At 41.6% G+C, this 14,767-nt stretch overlaps 1 protein-coding gene across 2 annotated transcripts in view; it reads right to left on the bottom strand.

Moving 5' to 3' along the window:
• Positions 1-14,767, bottom strand: part of LOC145342128 (ribosomal protein S6 kinase alpha-6) — a 120,929-nt gene that overhangs the window by 11,445 nt on the left and 94,717 nt on the right. For both annotated transcript variants that reach the window (XM_080187380.1, XM_080187381.1), the window contains exons 15-16: positions 2,609-2,698; positions 387-545 (exon numbers count right to left, since the gene is read on the bottom strand). In XM_080187380.1, coding sequence (XP_080043506.1) covers positions 387-545; positions 2,609-2,698 — 249 coding nt within the window. The remainder of the gene's footprint in view (positions 1-386; positions 546-2,608; positions 2,699-14,767) is intronic.

Here is a 14,767-nt window from a genome sequence, read left to right as displayed (position 1 = left end):
AGTAAGAAGGTGGAGCTGAAGCAGAGGTTTAGCCACTGAGTGATAGAAGAGGCTCAATGGGCTGCATGGCCTATTCCCCTCTCCTAGTTGTTACACTTTCTTTCTAAAAAGTCACTGTGTGCAATATGAAAGAAATTTCAGCAAGGTTCCTTTATAGGTTCATCACTATCTTCTCAGAGGATGAGCAACAAATACTGGCTTTGCATTTAAAGAATTAAAAGAAAAAGCAAGGTGCTATATTCAAGTTAGCTAAGACAAAGAATCCTAAAGTATTTTCTCGACATGTGCATTTTTAACGCTGAAGCAAAAACATGAAAGAGAATTATGTTACACATATACATTAAGGCTCTAAGGAATTATGATTTGCTGTAAGCTTAATGACTTACCCCTTGACAGTGAAGATATTCTACTGTTTTTGTTATTGTGAATAGCACAGCACTGGCTTCCCGCTCAGAGAAGTACTTCTGTCGAAGGAGTCGATCAAGCAACTCGCCTCCTTTCAATAGTTCAGTGACAAGGTAAACATAGCGGCCATCATCGTAAACCTGCGCGTGCAAAACAGCCAACAACAAATTATGTTAAACTGTCTTGCAACAAGGTCATTCTTGAAGAAACTTTAAATTTAACAAACATGTTTACAACATTATTTGGACCCACTGGCCAGAACTTTACCACCTCACCTGTCACTGAATCAACGTGGGTGAAGGTCCGACAACAGAAATCTCTATTCGCCGCAGGTGGGAATTTCCGGTTTCACCCAAGCAAGGCCATAAGATCCCACCCAATATAAAGCTCAATCCCATGGTAGTTTAAGCTCACATACATACATAACACAGAGATGATGGTATTTTTGGGAAAAGCTAGGTGTGCATTTTTAAAATCAATTGAATAAAAATAGCCAGAATTTATTTATGTATGAGAATTTATGCAGTTGCATACGCAAGCAAAATTCATTTGCACACACGATCATTATCACAGATAATTCAGTCATGAACATTCAGAGTCCAACAGTGCTCCAACTCTCCAACAAAGTCCAACAGCCTATGCCCTCTACCCCAGAGTCCAGTGCCCTGCCCCTTATCCCCCCCATATTCCTGTAGCCCATGTTCCCTACTCCACAAAGTCCAGCATACTGCTCTACCACGTCACCTGGCCCATCCCAGAACCCAGATTCCACTGCTTTTGAAGAACATTTCTCTTTACATATTTGTTCAACAATTGGATAGATATCGCATAAATTTTGCTTTAGGGCTTGCATGTTCTTTGTATACACCTTAAATGCCAATACCCAAGTAATGATTATGGTTGGGGGTGGGGGTGAGGGAACGTGACAGGGTGGGAGTCACATAATTCAAGAACGACCAAAATCAAACAATGTCACACTATCCGTTATAATTGGACTCATTCTATAAGGTCATGCATTGGACACCATTCTAAAGGTAAAGTCACAGGAAAGTGTATCCCAACTCTTGCTAGCTACAATTCCTTTATTGACATTGGGGCAACATGGTGGCACAATGGTTAGCATTGCTGCCTCACAGCACCAGGGACCCAGGTTCACTTCCAGCCTTGGGTGCCTGCGTGAAGTTTGCACTCCTGGTGTCTGTGTTGGTTTCTTCCGAGTGCTCCAGTTTCCTCAACTGTCCGAAGGTGTGCAGGTTAGAATGACTGGCCATGTTAAATTGCCCCTTACTTTGTCAGGTGGATTAGTAAGGTAAATATATGGGGTTACAGGCGTAGGGCCTGAGTGGGACTATCGGTGGTTCAGGCCTGATGGGCCAAATGGCCTCTTTCTGCACTGTAGATTTTATGGTACAAGCTTGTGAAGGTAGAGTTATATTGCTACTTTTCAAGTCAATCCAAAAATAATGATATGACACCAGTTTCTGACTGTAGTCCAAATGGGAGTGGGAGAGTAGTTGGGGCTGGTGGGGTGGGGGAAAAGAGCATTGATGCTATCATTTTTATGGTTCCCATACAAGGTATGATAAAGTGTTAATCAAACAAAATCAGGACAGTACGAGTTGGCGCTAAGATTAAACCTTTTGAGAATGACAGTCAATACATTCACAATAACCATTCCATACAGGACCTCTGGATGTTAACGTGAAGACAGGCACAAGATGTGGATTTGCATTGTATCAACATAAACAAGGTATTGCAAATGTTAAGAGGTTTGTATTAACCGCTTCCACAGGCCATTTGAGTCACTTTCATTACAGATACAAACTACTCACTATAATTTGAACTCAATGTCGGTATGCATTGCCCATCCCTATTTGCTCTGACTGGGTGGTGGGTCTGCCCTTTGAGCCACTGTGGTCCTTGTAGTGAAATTGCTCCCACAACAGTGTTAAGTATACAGGTATGGAGTTCCAGGATAGTGACCCAGCAACAAGGATGTAACAGCAATATATATTCAAGCAAGTTACAGCATGATTCAGAAACTCAATTAAACAAATAAAAAGCAGATTGCTTTGGATTCTTTGAACCCTGTTTAATAGATGAAAAGAATGTAAAAGAAACATCTGGAACAGGTGTCCTGCAATATTAGCCTTTAAAAATGTTGCAAGTTACAAAAGCAATTCGAATTAAACTATGAGCTTACATCTTTCAAAGTAATGATGTTTGGATGCTGTCCATAGCGCATAAGTATCTCAATCTCCTCTGAAGGGTCTCGTTTGCTCTTATCAATTATCTGTAAATTTAAGACAATTTAATTAGCAAAGACAAATTGATGAATTTTTCAGTTAATCATAAAACCAATTCCATTTGGAATGACTGCAGTTTCTGTTCATTGACTCATTCAATTTTGCACGCTTACTGCCCTCATGTGTTCATGCTGGACATATGCAACACAACATCACAAAATAACTTATACGTTTGACATATTTACATATTTTTAACAATCACAGGGCACTTCATTACTTCATACTGAGCTAGAGGAGGGGAAAATCTGAGGGTCTACTCAAAGCAGTGGGTAGCAAGAAGGATCTGAAAAGAAGCAGAAAGAGTGGAGCAAGAGGGGAAGGAAGGAGAGAACCCAGTCATTGTGATCGATGATGGGACCAACAAATGCAAAGCAAGCAAGAGTCCTATTTGGAGACTGCCAGGAACTAAGGAGCTAAACTCAAAGATCAGGAACGCAAGGATAATAAATCCCTTGATTATTACCAGAGTCATATGCAAACAAGCGTAGGGATAAGCAACTTAGAGAGATGAACAGGCTGAGTGAGGCTGAAGTAATAATGTGAGAAGTAGAGGTTCATGGGACACTGGCAGTAGGACAGGAAGCAGGTCCACCTAGATTGGGTTTGGACCTGAGCTCTGTGGAAAAAAAAGGGACAGTCACGAGGGTTTTAAACTAACATGTGGGTAGGGAGTGGGGAAAAAAAAATCAGGTGGAAAAGCAACAAAAATAGTTTGAAAACAAATAAAAGGGAAACAAACAAGGTAACAGTCATAAATTGTCCATTTGGCATCACACATGAGGGGAAAACGATCAGATGGGGATTAATTAAAGCAGGGGAAAGAAATAGGAAATGTGAGTAAAACAATATAGCACAAGGACAGGCAAAATATTGCAGATGCTGGAATCTGAAATAAAAACAGAAAATGCTGGAGAAACTCAGCAGGTCTGATGACATCTGCAGAGAAAGCATCGAGCCAGTGTTTCTTGTCTGGATGTGCTCTTATGAAGGGTCATCTAGACTCGAAAAGTTGGCTCTATTCTCTCCACAGATGCTGTCAGACCTGCTGAGTCTCTCCACCATTTTCTGTTTTTGTCTGAGCACAAGGATTGGTTAGGGAGTGTAGTCCAAATAAGCATTCTTTTGCCCAAATGCAAGGAATACAAGGAACCATGTAGAAAGTAGCCATTACTGAGATGTTGCAACAAGATAGTCAAGACTGACACCTAAATATACCAGGTTGAAATCAATAGGAAAGATGGAGAGCACAAGCAAAGGAGGAGTAATTTTAATAGGAAATATTAACTTTCGTGTAGATTGGGATAAGCAGGCTACCACTTGTCTGAAGGTTTGCAAATTTCTTGAGTGTATTTAGGACATTTTCTTCAGCTATATGTTCTAGAACCAACAATGGGGGCATGCAATATTAGATTTAGTAACGAGCCAGGTTTATTAACAACCTAATGGAGTGTGAATGTTTATGTAATAGTGATCAAAATACAACTGAGTTCAGTATAACGTTTGAAAGGGAAACAGAGGATGCAACTATGCACAAAATCTGTCACAGATGTGCTGCTCAACATTCTTCAAAGATGCAAAGGACACTAGAAATTATATTTCTCGTAATATGTTAAGTAAACGATCGTCAATTACATAGCACAGTTGAATTGATTGGAATAGTCTGATTGCTTGATCTTTTTGACAAATATTTTAATAATCTGTGAGATAGTTGCCCTGCAACTACAATTGGTAGACCTCAATAGTTCACAGGCACACAATCTGCCTGTAGATGAATGCAGTTTCCAACATTACACTTGAAAGAAGCAGGAAACCATCAGAACAAACATGCACTGCCCCAAACCCATTTTTTGCGCCTGTGTTTTAAGCACGGACTACAAGAAGCAACCATGATGCAAATCCCCTTACATCTGTATTAGAAAGGGATGATTCAAGATTTGTACCTTAATGCATCAAGAGACAGAACAGAAATTAACTAATTGGAAAGTTCTCAGAACAAACCAAGATTCATAACTATACATTAGTGTTTCCTATATAAATTAGTAGGCAGAAGTATCTCCTACAAGACAGAAATTGGACTAAAAGATTTTGATGAACCGATCAGCATAAGGTATAATTTCCTTGCTCAAAATATTCAAACTTTGCATTTCAGCAACACTGCTGCAGACATAAGCTACCATATTCCAAAGTTTCCAGAGTGATTATTCCACATTATTTCAAAAGTGAGTACTCTTCAAAAGCACTAAACTGGATGTAAAGCATTTTGGGATGTCCTGAGGTCACAAAAGGCATTATAGAAATGTGAGTCTTTCTTCCTTCCTTCTTTTCTGACCCCAAGTGCTTTCTAATTCGCTGTAACAGAAAATCTCAAGAGATCTACACTCAGGATGCACAACGAACGTGATGCACGACCAACAAAAGATTGCAGCTCCATTTAAAATTTTTGAACTGTATTTTGCAGCAAAACATTTTTTTAAACTAAATTCAGTACAGTATACAGGCAACTATGTTACATTCTAAACTCTGAACTATGACAAATTCTATGTGCGTAGATTGAAAAGAAAATCAAAATCATGCAAGGTTAGAATAACAATTTCGTATGACATCACTAAGGCTGCCTGCTAACTGAAATGGATCAGAGTAAAACTGCCTGCAAGACCTCACACTGCAATACTGAAAGATAAACAGAGACCTTTGAATGTGTCTGATGTTTACCATGATTTGTTGCAGTTTAAATTAAATCAAGATATAACAAATTTATTCAAACAATAGATTACATGAATGGCCCAAGATAGAAATATTCTATATCTTATGCTAAAAGTTCAGACGTTGCAGATATAATATCTACAGTATATTTAGATAGTACTTCACAAATTCTGAATATACAAAGTAGCTATATTTTACCTCCTTTCTCCAAAACCCTAAGTTCTCAATTATTTGCATTCTAACACTTTTTTTGCTTCAATTTCCACAATGGATTTTCAGAATACAAGTACTCCATTTATTTACTTTCTATTCTTCCCCCACAAAAATAATACATTTCTCCTTTTTCTGTTGTTTACACACTGCTTAGTATTGTCCCCTAATTGTTAATTTGTACAATTTTTTGAAGCTGTTTTTGATACAGCATCAAGTGGGAAGATTTTCTCCATTGCTCAGGCTCCAGTAACCAATGCCCAACCAGATGCTTACTCATCATGATTTGGCTGTCATGCAGAGGCCATGTCATCTGGGCTCAGCACCAAAGTACACCAAACATGCCTCTCCATCGCCTACGCCAAAATTCAATCTTCGCCAACGTCACAATGTGTAAAAAAACGTTTTTGGCTCTGATTTTGCTTTTATGGCACAGCAGAAGTTAAAGTTATATATGATATTGCTGCCTTCCCCCATTCCCCCCATTCCACCTGCCTCATTAGCCACAGCCCTCAGTAAGTTGTAAACTTTCTGCCTATGCATTGCTGTTCCAAATAAGTAAAGTAAAAGCTATAATTTCATTATGATGATGCATTTTTCTCTCTCAAGCAGAATTTATTCATGGCTAATGGAATCCGAAGCACTCAAGATCCGGAACTTAAGTCCCAGTTCCCGAACAAAAGCTCCATCCACTTCATTTCAGATTATTTAATTATCAAACCCATTTACCATTATTAAAGCCTGTTGTAAAATTAGGGTGTTATTTTATGGAATGTATGTATAAAACTGGACTTTGCTTCATATTCCCAGCTGAAACATTTTCTAATAGTAGCACAATAGCTGCTTTGGAAAATTTAATATTAATCGGCATACTACAGAAGAGCAAGCAAATCCAAGGGAACTGTTAAGTGACCTGGAAATAAAGACAAAAAGTGAATGTGGCATTTGTAATTCCCAGAGAGAAGTGCATCGAGAAGGCTTTTGTGCATAATTTATTTCTAGCTTTGAGAAAACTGAGGTTCTGTAATACAGTTCCATGTATAGAAAACATTAGGATGAGGATCTAATTGAAAATCAGTTCCAACACAAGTTTACATCGCATACAACATAACTATTGGATTGGGCCTGATGCACATCAGGATTGCATATGGAATTTGGTGCCAATAACTAATGTGTTGCATGGTGGAGGGAAGGGTGTGGTTGAAGTGGACCGTGACTCTTAATAAAGACCAAAGGAACAATTAAAATTAATCCAAAAATAACATGGTTGGGCAAAACAGAGCAGCAAATGCCAAAACAGAGAATCAACTGGAGCATGGCAAGCTAGAAGAATCATACTCAGAAGGAAAGCTCAGGGAAACCAAGAGAGAACATGACTGAGAGGGAACTGGCTGGACCATGTGAGGCAAGTAAATTCAAATACAATTTTAAATCCAAGAATAGATGTAGAAAAAAATTGTTTTCTTTGCAACATTATAAAAGTGAAAAGAAAGTAAACGTAAATTAGCCTGAGAGCACATTGATAAATGGCAGAACTTTCCAGCACAAGTTGGGAGATGAAACTTTTAATCTGTTTCCAGTGTAAGTGGAGATAGTAACATGAACCCCATGTGCATCTGCCATTCTGCATAAAAGTCTCATATCGTTCTGTAACATATTAAAAGATGTTATAGAAAGGAGGGGGGTTAATTTAAACAGCTCTGATTTCTCCTCACAGCCTGTCCACAAACAGAATTTTTATTTTTGATTTCTCTCCTTTATAAGTGGTGGCATATTTGCCTTAAAAATGGAATATCCCAAACTTCTATGAATAGCTTGCACAGCAAAAGCGAGATAAGATAAAATAAAAGTGTTAACGCAGAAGAGGTTTCGCAGTGGCCGCCTGTTTATGCACTTATACGGTAAAAAAGGATAAGGGCAATATAGGGTCGGACCACAATAAAAGATACAAGTTATGATTTTATGCAAGTCCAGAATCTAATGTCTAATGGAATATTTATTCCAAGGGTAGATTGGATTACTATCACAGAACGATCCCTCTTTCCAGAAGTGAGCATTCCATGAGGAGAGAAGACATTTAGAGTGGAAATAACCTTAAGGCACAGACTCCAAAGTCCCACTAGCTCACATTATAGATGTGGATCAAGCAATTGTACCTGCACAGAAATCTTTCTGCTGCTACCGTTTCAATGGTAAGATCGTAGACAATGACAAGTTGTTGCTTGGAGTAACAGTTTCCCCTCGGACTTTAAAAAGAAACTGACTACATGGTCCTACAGCTTATTAGTTAAATGAATTCAGACAATCCAAGTCTCAGTAATGTGATAGTGTAGTTTTAGATTGACAAACGAGACCCATAGTTGAAACCCATTGTGTTTTGGAGCAGGTAACAGTAGGGCCATGACCGCACATTGGATATTAGTCACAAATAGCTGCCTTTGTCCTTGGAAACACAGGATCTCTGGTGACCAGAATTCTTTTTTAGAAATATAAATAAGTTTTGTGCAGCTCTAGGGAAGGCCACTAATGCCATTTGTTTTAAAGATAATTAAACTTTACCAGTCTGTCTGGAGGTTAGAAAGTCCTCTGGTATGAGTCATGACTAGTCAGGGTAAAGCTATGCCAAAATGGTCATTTTAGAGTAATCTGGTTGACACAGATATGTATTTATATTTTCCTTCCTGTCTCAACCTGGACAAATACTTCCAGTTACATAATATTCTATGACCTCTGGACATTCTAAAGAACTTTGCAGCCAATTATGCACTTTAAGCGTAATTACTATGATGATGCAGAACTGCCAATTTTTGCATAGCAAGATCCTACACACAACAACCAACAATCTGCTTTAAGGTTAAAAGCAGGCAAGACATCTGGGAGAAGATCCCCTCACTGAAGAGGAAATAAGACATTTTACATCCAGTTGAGAGAGCAGACCGTGCCTCAACTTTCACAGCTCAATCCAGAGACAGCATCTTTAACAGTGCAATACTCTCACAGTAGTGAACTGGAGTAGTCAACCTAGATCGACTGCTCATGTTCCTAAGCCTTCAATCCAAAACTTTCTGCCTTAGAATAAAGAGTATTACTACTGAGTCTTGGTCAACACTGTTCTTTCTCTCTGCAGCTGCGTCGTGGCAATAGACTCATAATAACAAAAAATTATTCCATATGCCAACACCAAAAATTTACTGAATAGAATCAAGGGGCAAGTGAACTTTAAAAATACAGTACTAAATATCACTGGTCATTTAACTATTGCTTAACTCTCCAGAAAATCATTTTGGAAACATTATGGATTAAATTAGAAAAATATGAAAGCTTCCACTTTTCGTTAGATATTTCATAGCGGCTTGGTCTCAAAATCAGAAAGGCAATCAGAAATCTCTTCTGGCATTATTACAAACCTCACAGTGAGCCAATAGGAAACATTAATCAATATAATCTTAAGTAAAGGCAAGTCATTTCGCAATTCCCAGTTTATTAAGGACTAAAAACTGGAAACAGCATCGGATAAGTTTCAAGTGCTTACAAATCCCAGTATCTCATACACCAGAATCACAGGACATACAACTCTGGCTTGAAAATGACTTTCAACAAGTATTCATGGATTTGAAAGATGCATTATGCTGTGTCTCTGTGGTGGATCAACTCATATGTTACCAACATTGCAAAGTTAGCTATTTTGCTCATTTCAAAATGGTGAAATATTTGCTGAAGCTGTTAGCAATGTTGCCTTTCAAATGCAGCATGAAAGGAATTAAATTTTCTTTCAAGCAGTTCCAACAATTCCTTCAAGAGGAACAATGCAGCATTAAGAGGATGGTGCCATAACCATATATTCAGCTCTTGCAATAATGGGACGTCACATCGCATTGGTAATAAAACATGAGAAACTAAACCAGCTCCAAACCAACTAAACCATTCATTAGAATGTGCTTTGTGCAAAGAAAAAAGCCAAATTTGTGGACAAATTCATTACAGACTTGACTAATTCATTAGTTCTTTGAGAATGTTATGAGCACAATGGATAAAAGAGAAGCAGTAGATAAAAAGGAAAAAGTAGATGTTGTATATTTGAATTACCAAATACATTCAATAAAATGTCACATACAAATTTATTGCATACAACTTCATGATACTAGTGTGGGGGGGCACTATGTGATAAGTATTTGCTAACAAAAAACAAAGTTAGGACAAATTCTGCCATTGTCAGTGTACAAGTCGACAGCTGAAGTTTTGAAAAATCCCTCCAAAAACGAAGGCCAACTCAGACATTAAGTATAAAAGAAAATCGCCAGCACAGATGGTCACCATTTTGAAAGATTATGAACACCTGCCGCAGAGTGGGGATCTTTTAAAATCAAATGCACCTTTGCAACACTGTCAATATCAGCTGCTTGTTCCCTTGCATTTAGTTAAAAGCTCCGTAAATAGAACGCGGAGTAAAAAATTAAGGTTGACAACTAATGAGAAAATAGCTGAAAAGGGGAGTCAACTTATACACTAAGTACACATAAAAACACAACTTTTTGGGGCCTGAAAAATGGTGTCGCCTTACATGCTACAATTTATGGTGGGTAACTTTCAGTTGGGTAACTAACTAGTGGGGAACTCCAGGGATCAGTGCTAGGCCCTCACCTAGTTATAATGCATATTAGTGACTTGAATTACTGGACAATTATAGCTAAATTTGCTCACTATGTAAAGATAGGTGGGAAAGCAATTTGTGAGACGATCTCAGAGGCTGCACAGAGATAAAGATAGATAGGTTAAGTTAGTGGATAAAAATTCAGCAGGTAAGGACATAATGCGGAAAAATATGAGATTATCCACTTTGATAGGAAGAACCGAAAAGCAAAACACCATTTAAATGGAAAGAGAGAATTTCGCAGGGCAGAGGGAAATATAAAACATTAGCACAGAGGTAAAACAAGTAATCTAGAAGACAAATGCAATGCTGGCTTTTATTGCATGGGGGTTGGAGTTTAAGAGTCGAGAAATCTTGTTACTTCTGTACAAAGTGTTGGTATGTTTTTAGTCTCCTTACTTTAAGGAAGTGTTCTCCGGAGCATTGAACCTGGTGGCTGTGGCTGTGGTGAGTGACTGATTTAAAGTAAAAAACCGCTTTTTTTCTGTACTTCCGGTTCTCGGGGCTTGTTAGAGTGTAGTTTACTTCCGTACCGGAAGTTAGGCCAGGGGATTGTCGTTAAGGGGGAGCGGGGGGTATAAAAAAGGGGTAGCAGCATAGAGCGGGCAGCGGAGTGAGTGGGAACTGAGTGAGAAGGGCTTTGGCTCGCTGGGCTTAGGAGAGAGCAGGCTTAGAGAAGGTGAGTGACAGATTTCTACCTTTGGGCACTTACAGGAGGTTGGGACATGGTAGGGAATATAGGGAGGAATGTAAGTTGTGTCAGGTGTCACATGTGGGAGTTCCTGGTGGTGTCACGTGTCCCCAAGGTCCACATCTGCAGTAAATGTTTAGAACTGCAGCGCTTGAGGGCCCGGGTCAGGCAACTCGAGGGGCGGCTGGAAGATGCGTTTCTAGTCAGGGAGAACGAGGAGATAATGGCTGGGAACCATGAGCAGGAGGAGGTCTCAAGGACTGAAGAGAAGGGAGGATGGACGACTGTTAGGAGGGGAAAGAGGAAGAAGAAGAGTGGTCAGGGTCCCCCGGCCTCCCCAGAGGCCCCCCCATGGTTCGTCGACAGGGCACAGAAAAATAGGCAGGAGGAGGAGGAGACTGACTTAGAGGGACAGAAGGGGGCTGGCAAGGTGATAGTGGTAGGGGACGGGAGGGTCAGAGGTATCGATAGGAGGTTCTGTGGACAGAGGCGTGACTCCAGGATGGTGGTCTGCCTCCCTGGAGCAGGGGTCAAGGATGTAACGGACAGGGTAGAGGGAATTTTGAAAGGGGAGGGGGCACAGGCTGAGGTCATAGTACATGAAGGGGAGGGGGACATAGGAAGGACGAGTAGGGTAGAGGTCTGTAGGCAATTTAGGGAGTTGGGGGCCAAACTAAAGAGTAGGACCTCCGGGGTGGCACTCTCTGGGTTGTTGCCCAGCACCAGCAGGGCAAAGAATGACGAGATCATGCAGCTGAATGCATGGTTGAGGGATTGGTGTAGGGTAGAGGGCTTTACTTTTGTGGATCACTGGGAGGTGTTTAGGAGAGAAGGGCAATTGTACAGGAGGGGTGGGGAGAATTTGAACGGGAGGGGAACTAATGTCTTAGCGGGGAGGTTAGCTGGGGTGTTTATGAAGGGTTTAAACTAATATGGAGGGGGGGTGGGGAGGTGGCTGGGAGAGAGTCGGGTGAAAGGAAAAGTATCAGGGAGAAGGAGGTTCCGAGGGGCACTTGTGGGTTGAACTGTGTCTGTTTCAATGCTAGGAGCGTGGCAGGGAAAACGGATGAGCTTAGGGCCTTGATGTTTGTGAGGCAGTTAGATGTGGTGGCTGTAACAGAGACATGGTTAAGGGAAGGGCAGGACTGGCAGCTGAATGTTCCTGGGTACAAGTGTTTTAGGTGTGACAGAGGAGGGTTGAAGAGAGGAGGAAGGGTGGCGCTGTTAGTCAAGGAAAGCATCACAGTAGTGCAGAGGGAGGACAATATAGAAGAGATAGGGATTGAGTCACTGTGGGTGGAGTTGAGGAATAAAAAGGGAGAGATTACATTGCTAGGGGTGTATTATAGGCCACCCAACAGCCCGAGGTCAGTGGAGGAAGGCATTTGCAGGGGCATTTTGGATAGGTGCAGGAAGAATAGGGTGGTTGTAGTGGGTGACTTTAATCTTCCTGGAGTGAATTGGAGGGGGCCTAGAGCTGGGGGTACGGAGGGAGAGGAGTTTGTGAAATGTGTTTTGGAAGGGTCTCTAGAGCAGTATGTAACTAGTCCGACTAGGGGAGAGGCTATACTGGATTTAGTGTTGGGTAATGAGCCGGGGCAGGTGGGAGAGGTAGAGGTAGGCGAACATGTGGCTAATAGTGACCACAAGTCCGTCTACTTTAGGATAAAAATGGAAAGGGACGAGTACCGGCCGAACGGGAGTGTGCTGAACTGGGGAAAGGCGAACTATGGCAGGATTAGGAGGGAGCTGCAGGACACTGATTGGGAGGGACTGTTAGCTGGCAAGTCCACGGTTGGCAAGTGGGAGGCTTTTAAGGGCAAAATGAAATGGTTGCAGGGGAGGTATGTTCCGGTTAAGCGGAAGGATGGGAAAGGTAGGATTAGAGAGCTGTGGATTACAGGGGGTATTGAAGACTTGGTCAGGAAGAAGAGGGAGGCGTATGTTAGGTCAAAACGACTGGGTACGGAGAGTGCGCTGGAGGAATATAGAGAGAGTAGGAGGGAGCTAAAAAGGGGAATTAGAAGGGCGAAGAGAGGGCATGAAATGGCTTTGGCTGGTAGGATTAAGGAAAATCCGAAGGCATTTTATTCCTATATTAGGAGCAAGAGCAGTTAGAGGGAAAATTGGTCCTCTTAGGGACAAAAATGGGGAGATATGTATTGAGTCGGAGGGAATGGGGGAGCTCCTGAATGAATACTTTGCGTCGGTATTCACAAAGGAGAGGGGTTCGGAATCGTGCGGTCTGTTAGAGGGAGCTGAGGATCAGCTGCAGGAAATATCTATTACGAGGGAGGAAGTGCTAGGGCTTTTAGGAAGCCTAAGGACGGATAAAGCTCCGGGGCCTGATGGTATTTATCCCAGGCTGCTTAGGGAGGTGAAAGATGAAATTGCTGGGCCTCTGGCGCAAATCTTTGTCTCTTCTTTGGACACAGGTGACTGGAGGGTAGCAAATGTGGTACCACTGTTCAAAAAAGGTAGCAGGGATAACCCTGGAAATTATAGGCCGGTGAGTTTGACATCGGTGGTAGGGAAATTAATGGAAAAAGTACTTAGGGATAGGATGTATGAGCATTTGGAGCGTTGCAGTCTGATTGGGGATACGCAACATGGCTTTGTTAGAGGGAGGTCTTGCCTTACGAATCTGGTGGAATTCTTTGAGGAGGTGACAAAAACAGTTGACGATGGGAGAGCCGTTGATGTCATCTATATGGATTTCAGTAAGGCGTTTGACAAAGTCCCTCATGGTAGGCTGGTAGAAAAGGTTAAGGCGCATGGGATACGAGGTCAGGTAGCTAGGTGGATTGAGAATTGGCTGGGTAATAGGAGACAGAGGGTAGTTGTGGAGGGGGCTTTGTCCGGCTGGAGGCCAGTGACCAGTGGTGTGCCGCAGGGCTCAGTACTGGGACCTCTCCTCTTTGTAGTCTACATAAATGACTTGGAAGAGAGCGTAGGTGGTGTGATCAGCAAGTTTGCTGATGACACCAAGATGGCAGGGTTGGCGGGTACTGAAGTGGATTGTGAGGTGATACAACAGGATATAGATAGGTTGGTGCATTGGGCAGATAGGTGGCAGATGGAATTTAATCCTGACAAATGCGAGGTGATGCATTTTGGAAGGAATAATGTAGAGAGGAGCTATGTGATTAAAGGTAGGCAAATTAGGAGTATAGAAACACAGAGGGACCTGGGAGTGCAGGTTCACAAATCCATGAAGGTTGCGACACAAGTGGAGAATGTTGTCAGGAAGGCTTATGGAATGCTAGCCTTTATAGGAAGGGGTATAGAGTTTAAAAGCTGCCATCTAATGCTTCAGTTGTATAGAACGTTGGTTAGACCGCATTTGGAGTACTGCGTCCAGTTCTGGTCACCTTACTACCGGAAGGACGTGGAGGCTCTGGAAAGGGTGCAGAGGAGGTTTACCAGGATGTTGCCTGGCATGGAGGGGCTGGGTTACGAGGAAAGGTTGGAGAAACTGGGACTGTTCTCCTTGGAAAGACGGAGATTGAGGGGGGACATGATAGAGGTATATAAGATACTGAAGGGAATAGACAGAGTCAATAGTAAGAGACTGCTCCCTAGATTGGTTACAAATACAAGAGGACATGATTTAAGGGTGAGGGGGGAGAGGTATAATTTGGATATGAGAGGAAGGTTCTTTACGCAGAGAGTTGTGGGGGTATGGAACGCGCTACCGAGTAGGGTGGTGGAGGCGGGAACGTTGGACTCGTTTAAGGTTCAGTTAGATAGGCACATGAGTGAAACGAGGATGGAGGGTTATGTTAGGGGTTATTAAATAAG

The sequence above is a fragment of the Carcharhinus amblyrhynchos genome, chromosome 4 (assembly GCF_965287045.1).
Source record: "Carcharhinus amblyrhynchos chromosome 4, sCarAmb.v2.hapA, whole genome shotgun sequence".
NCBI lineage: Eukaryota > Metazoa > Chordata > Chondrichthyes > Carcharhiniformes > Carcharhinidae > Carcharhinus > Carcharhinus amblyrhynchos.
Note: the sequence above shows the minus strand (reverse complement) of the source record. Positions and strands in the feature narration are given on the sequence as shown.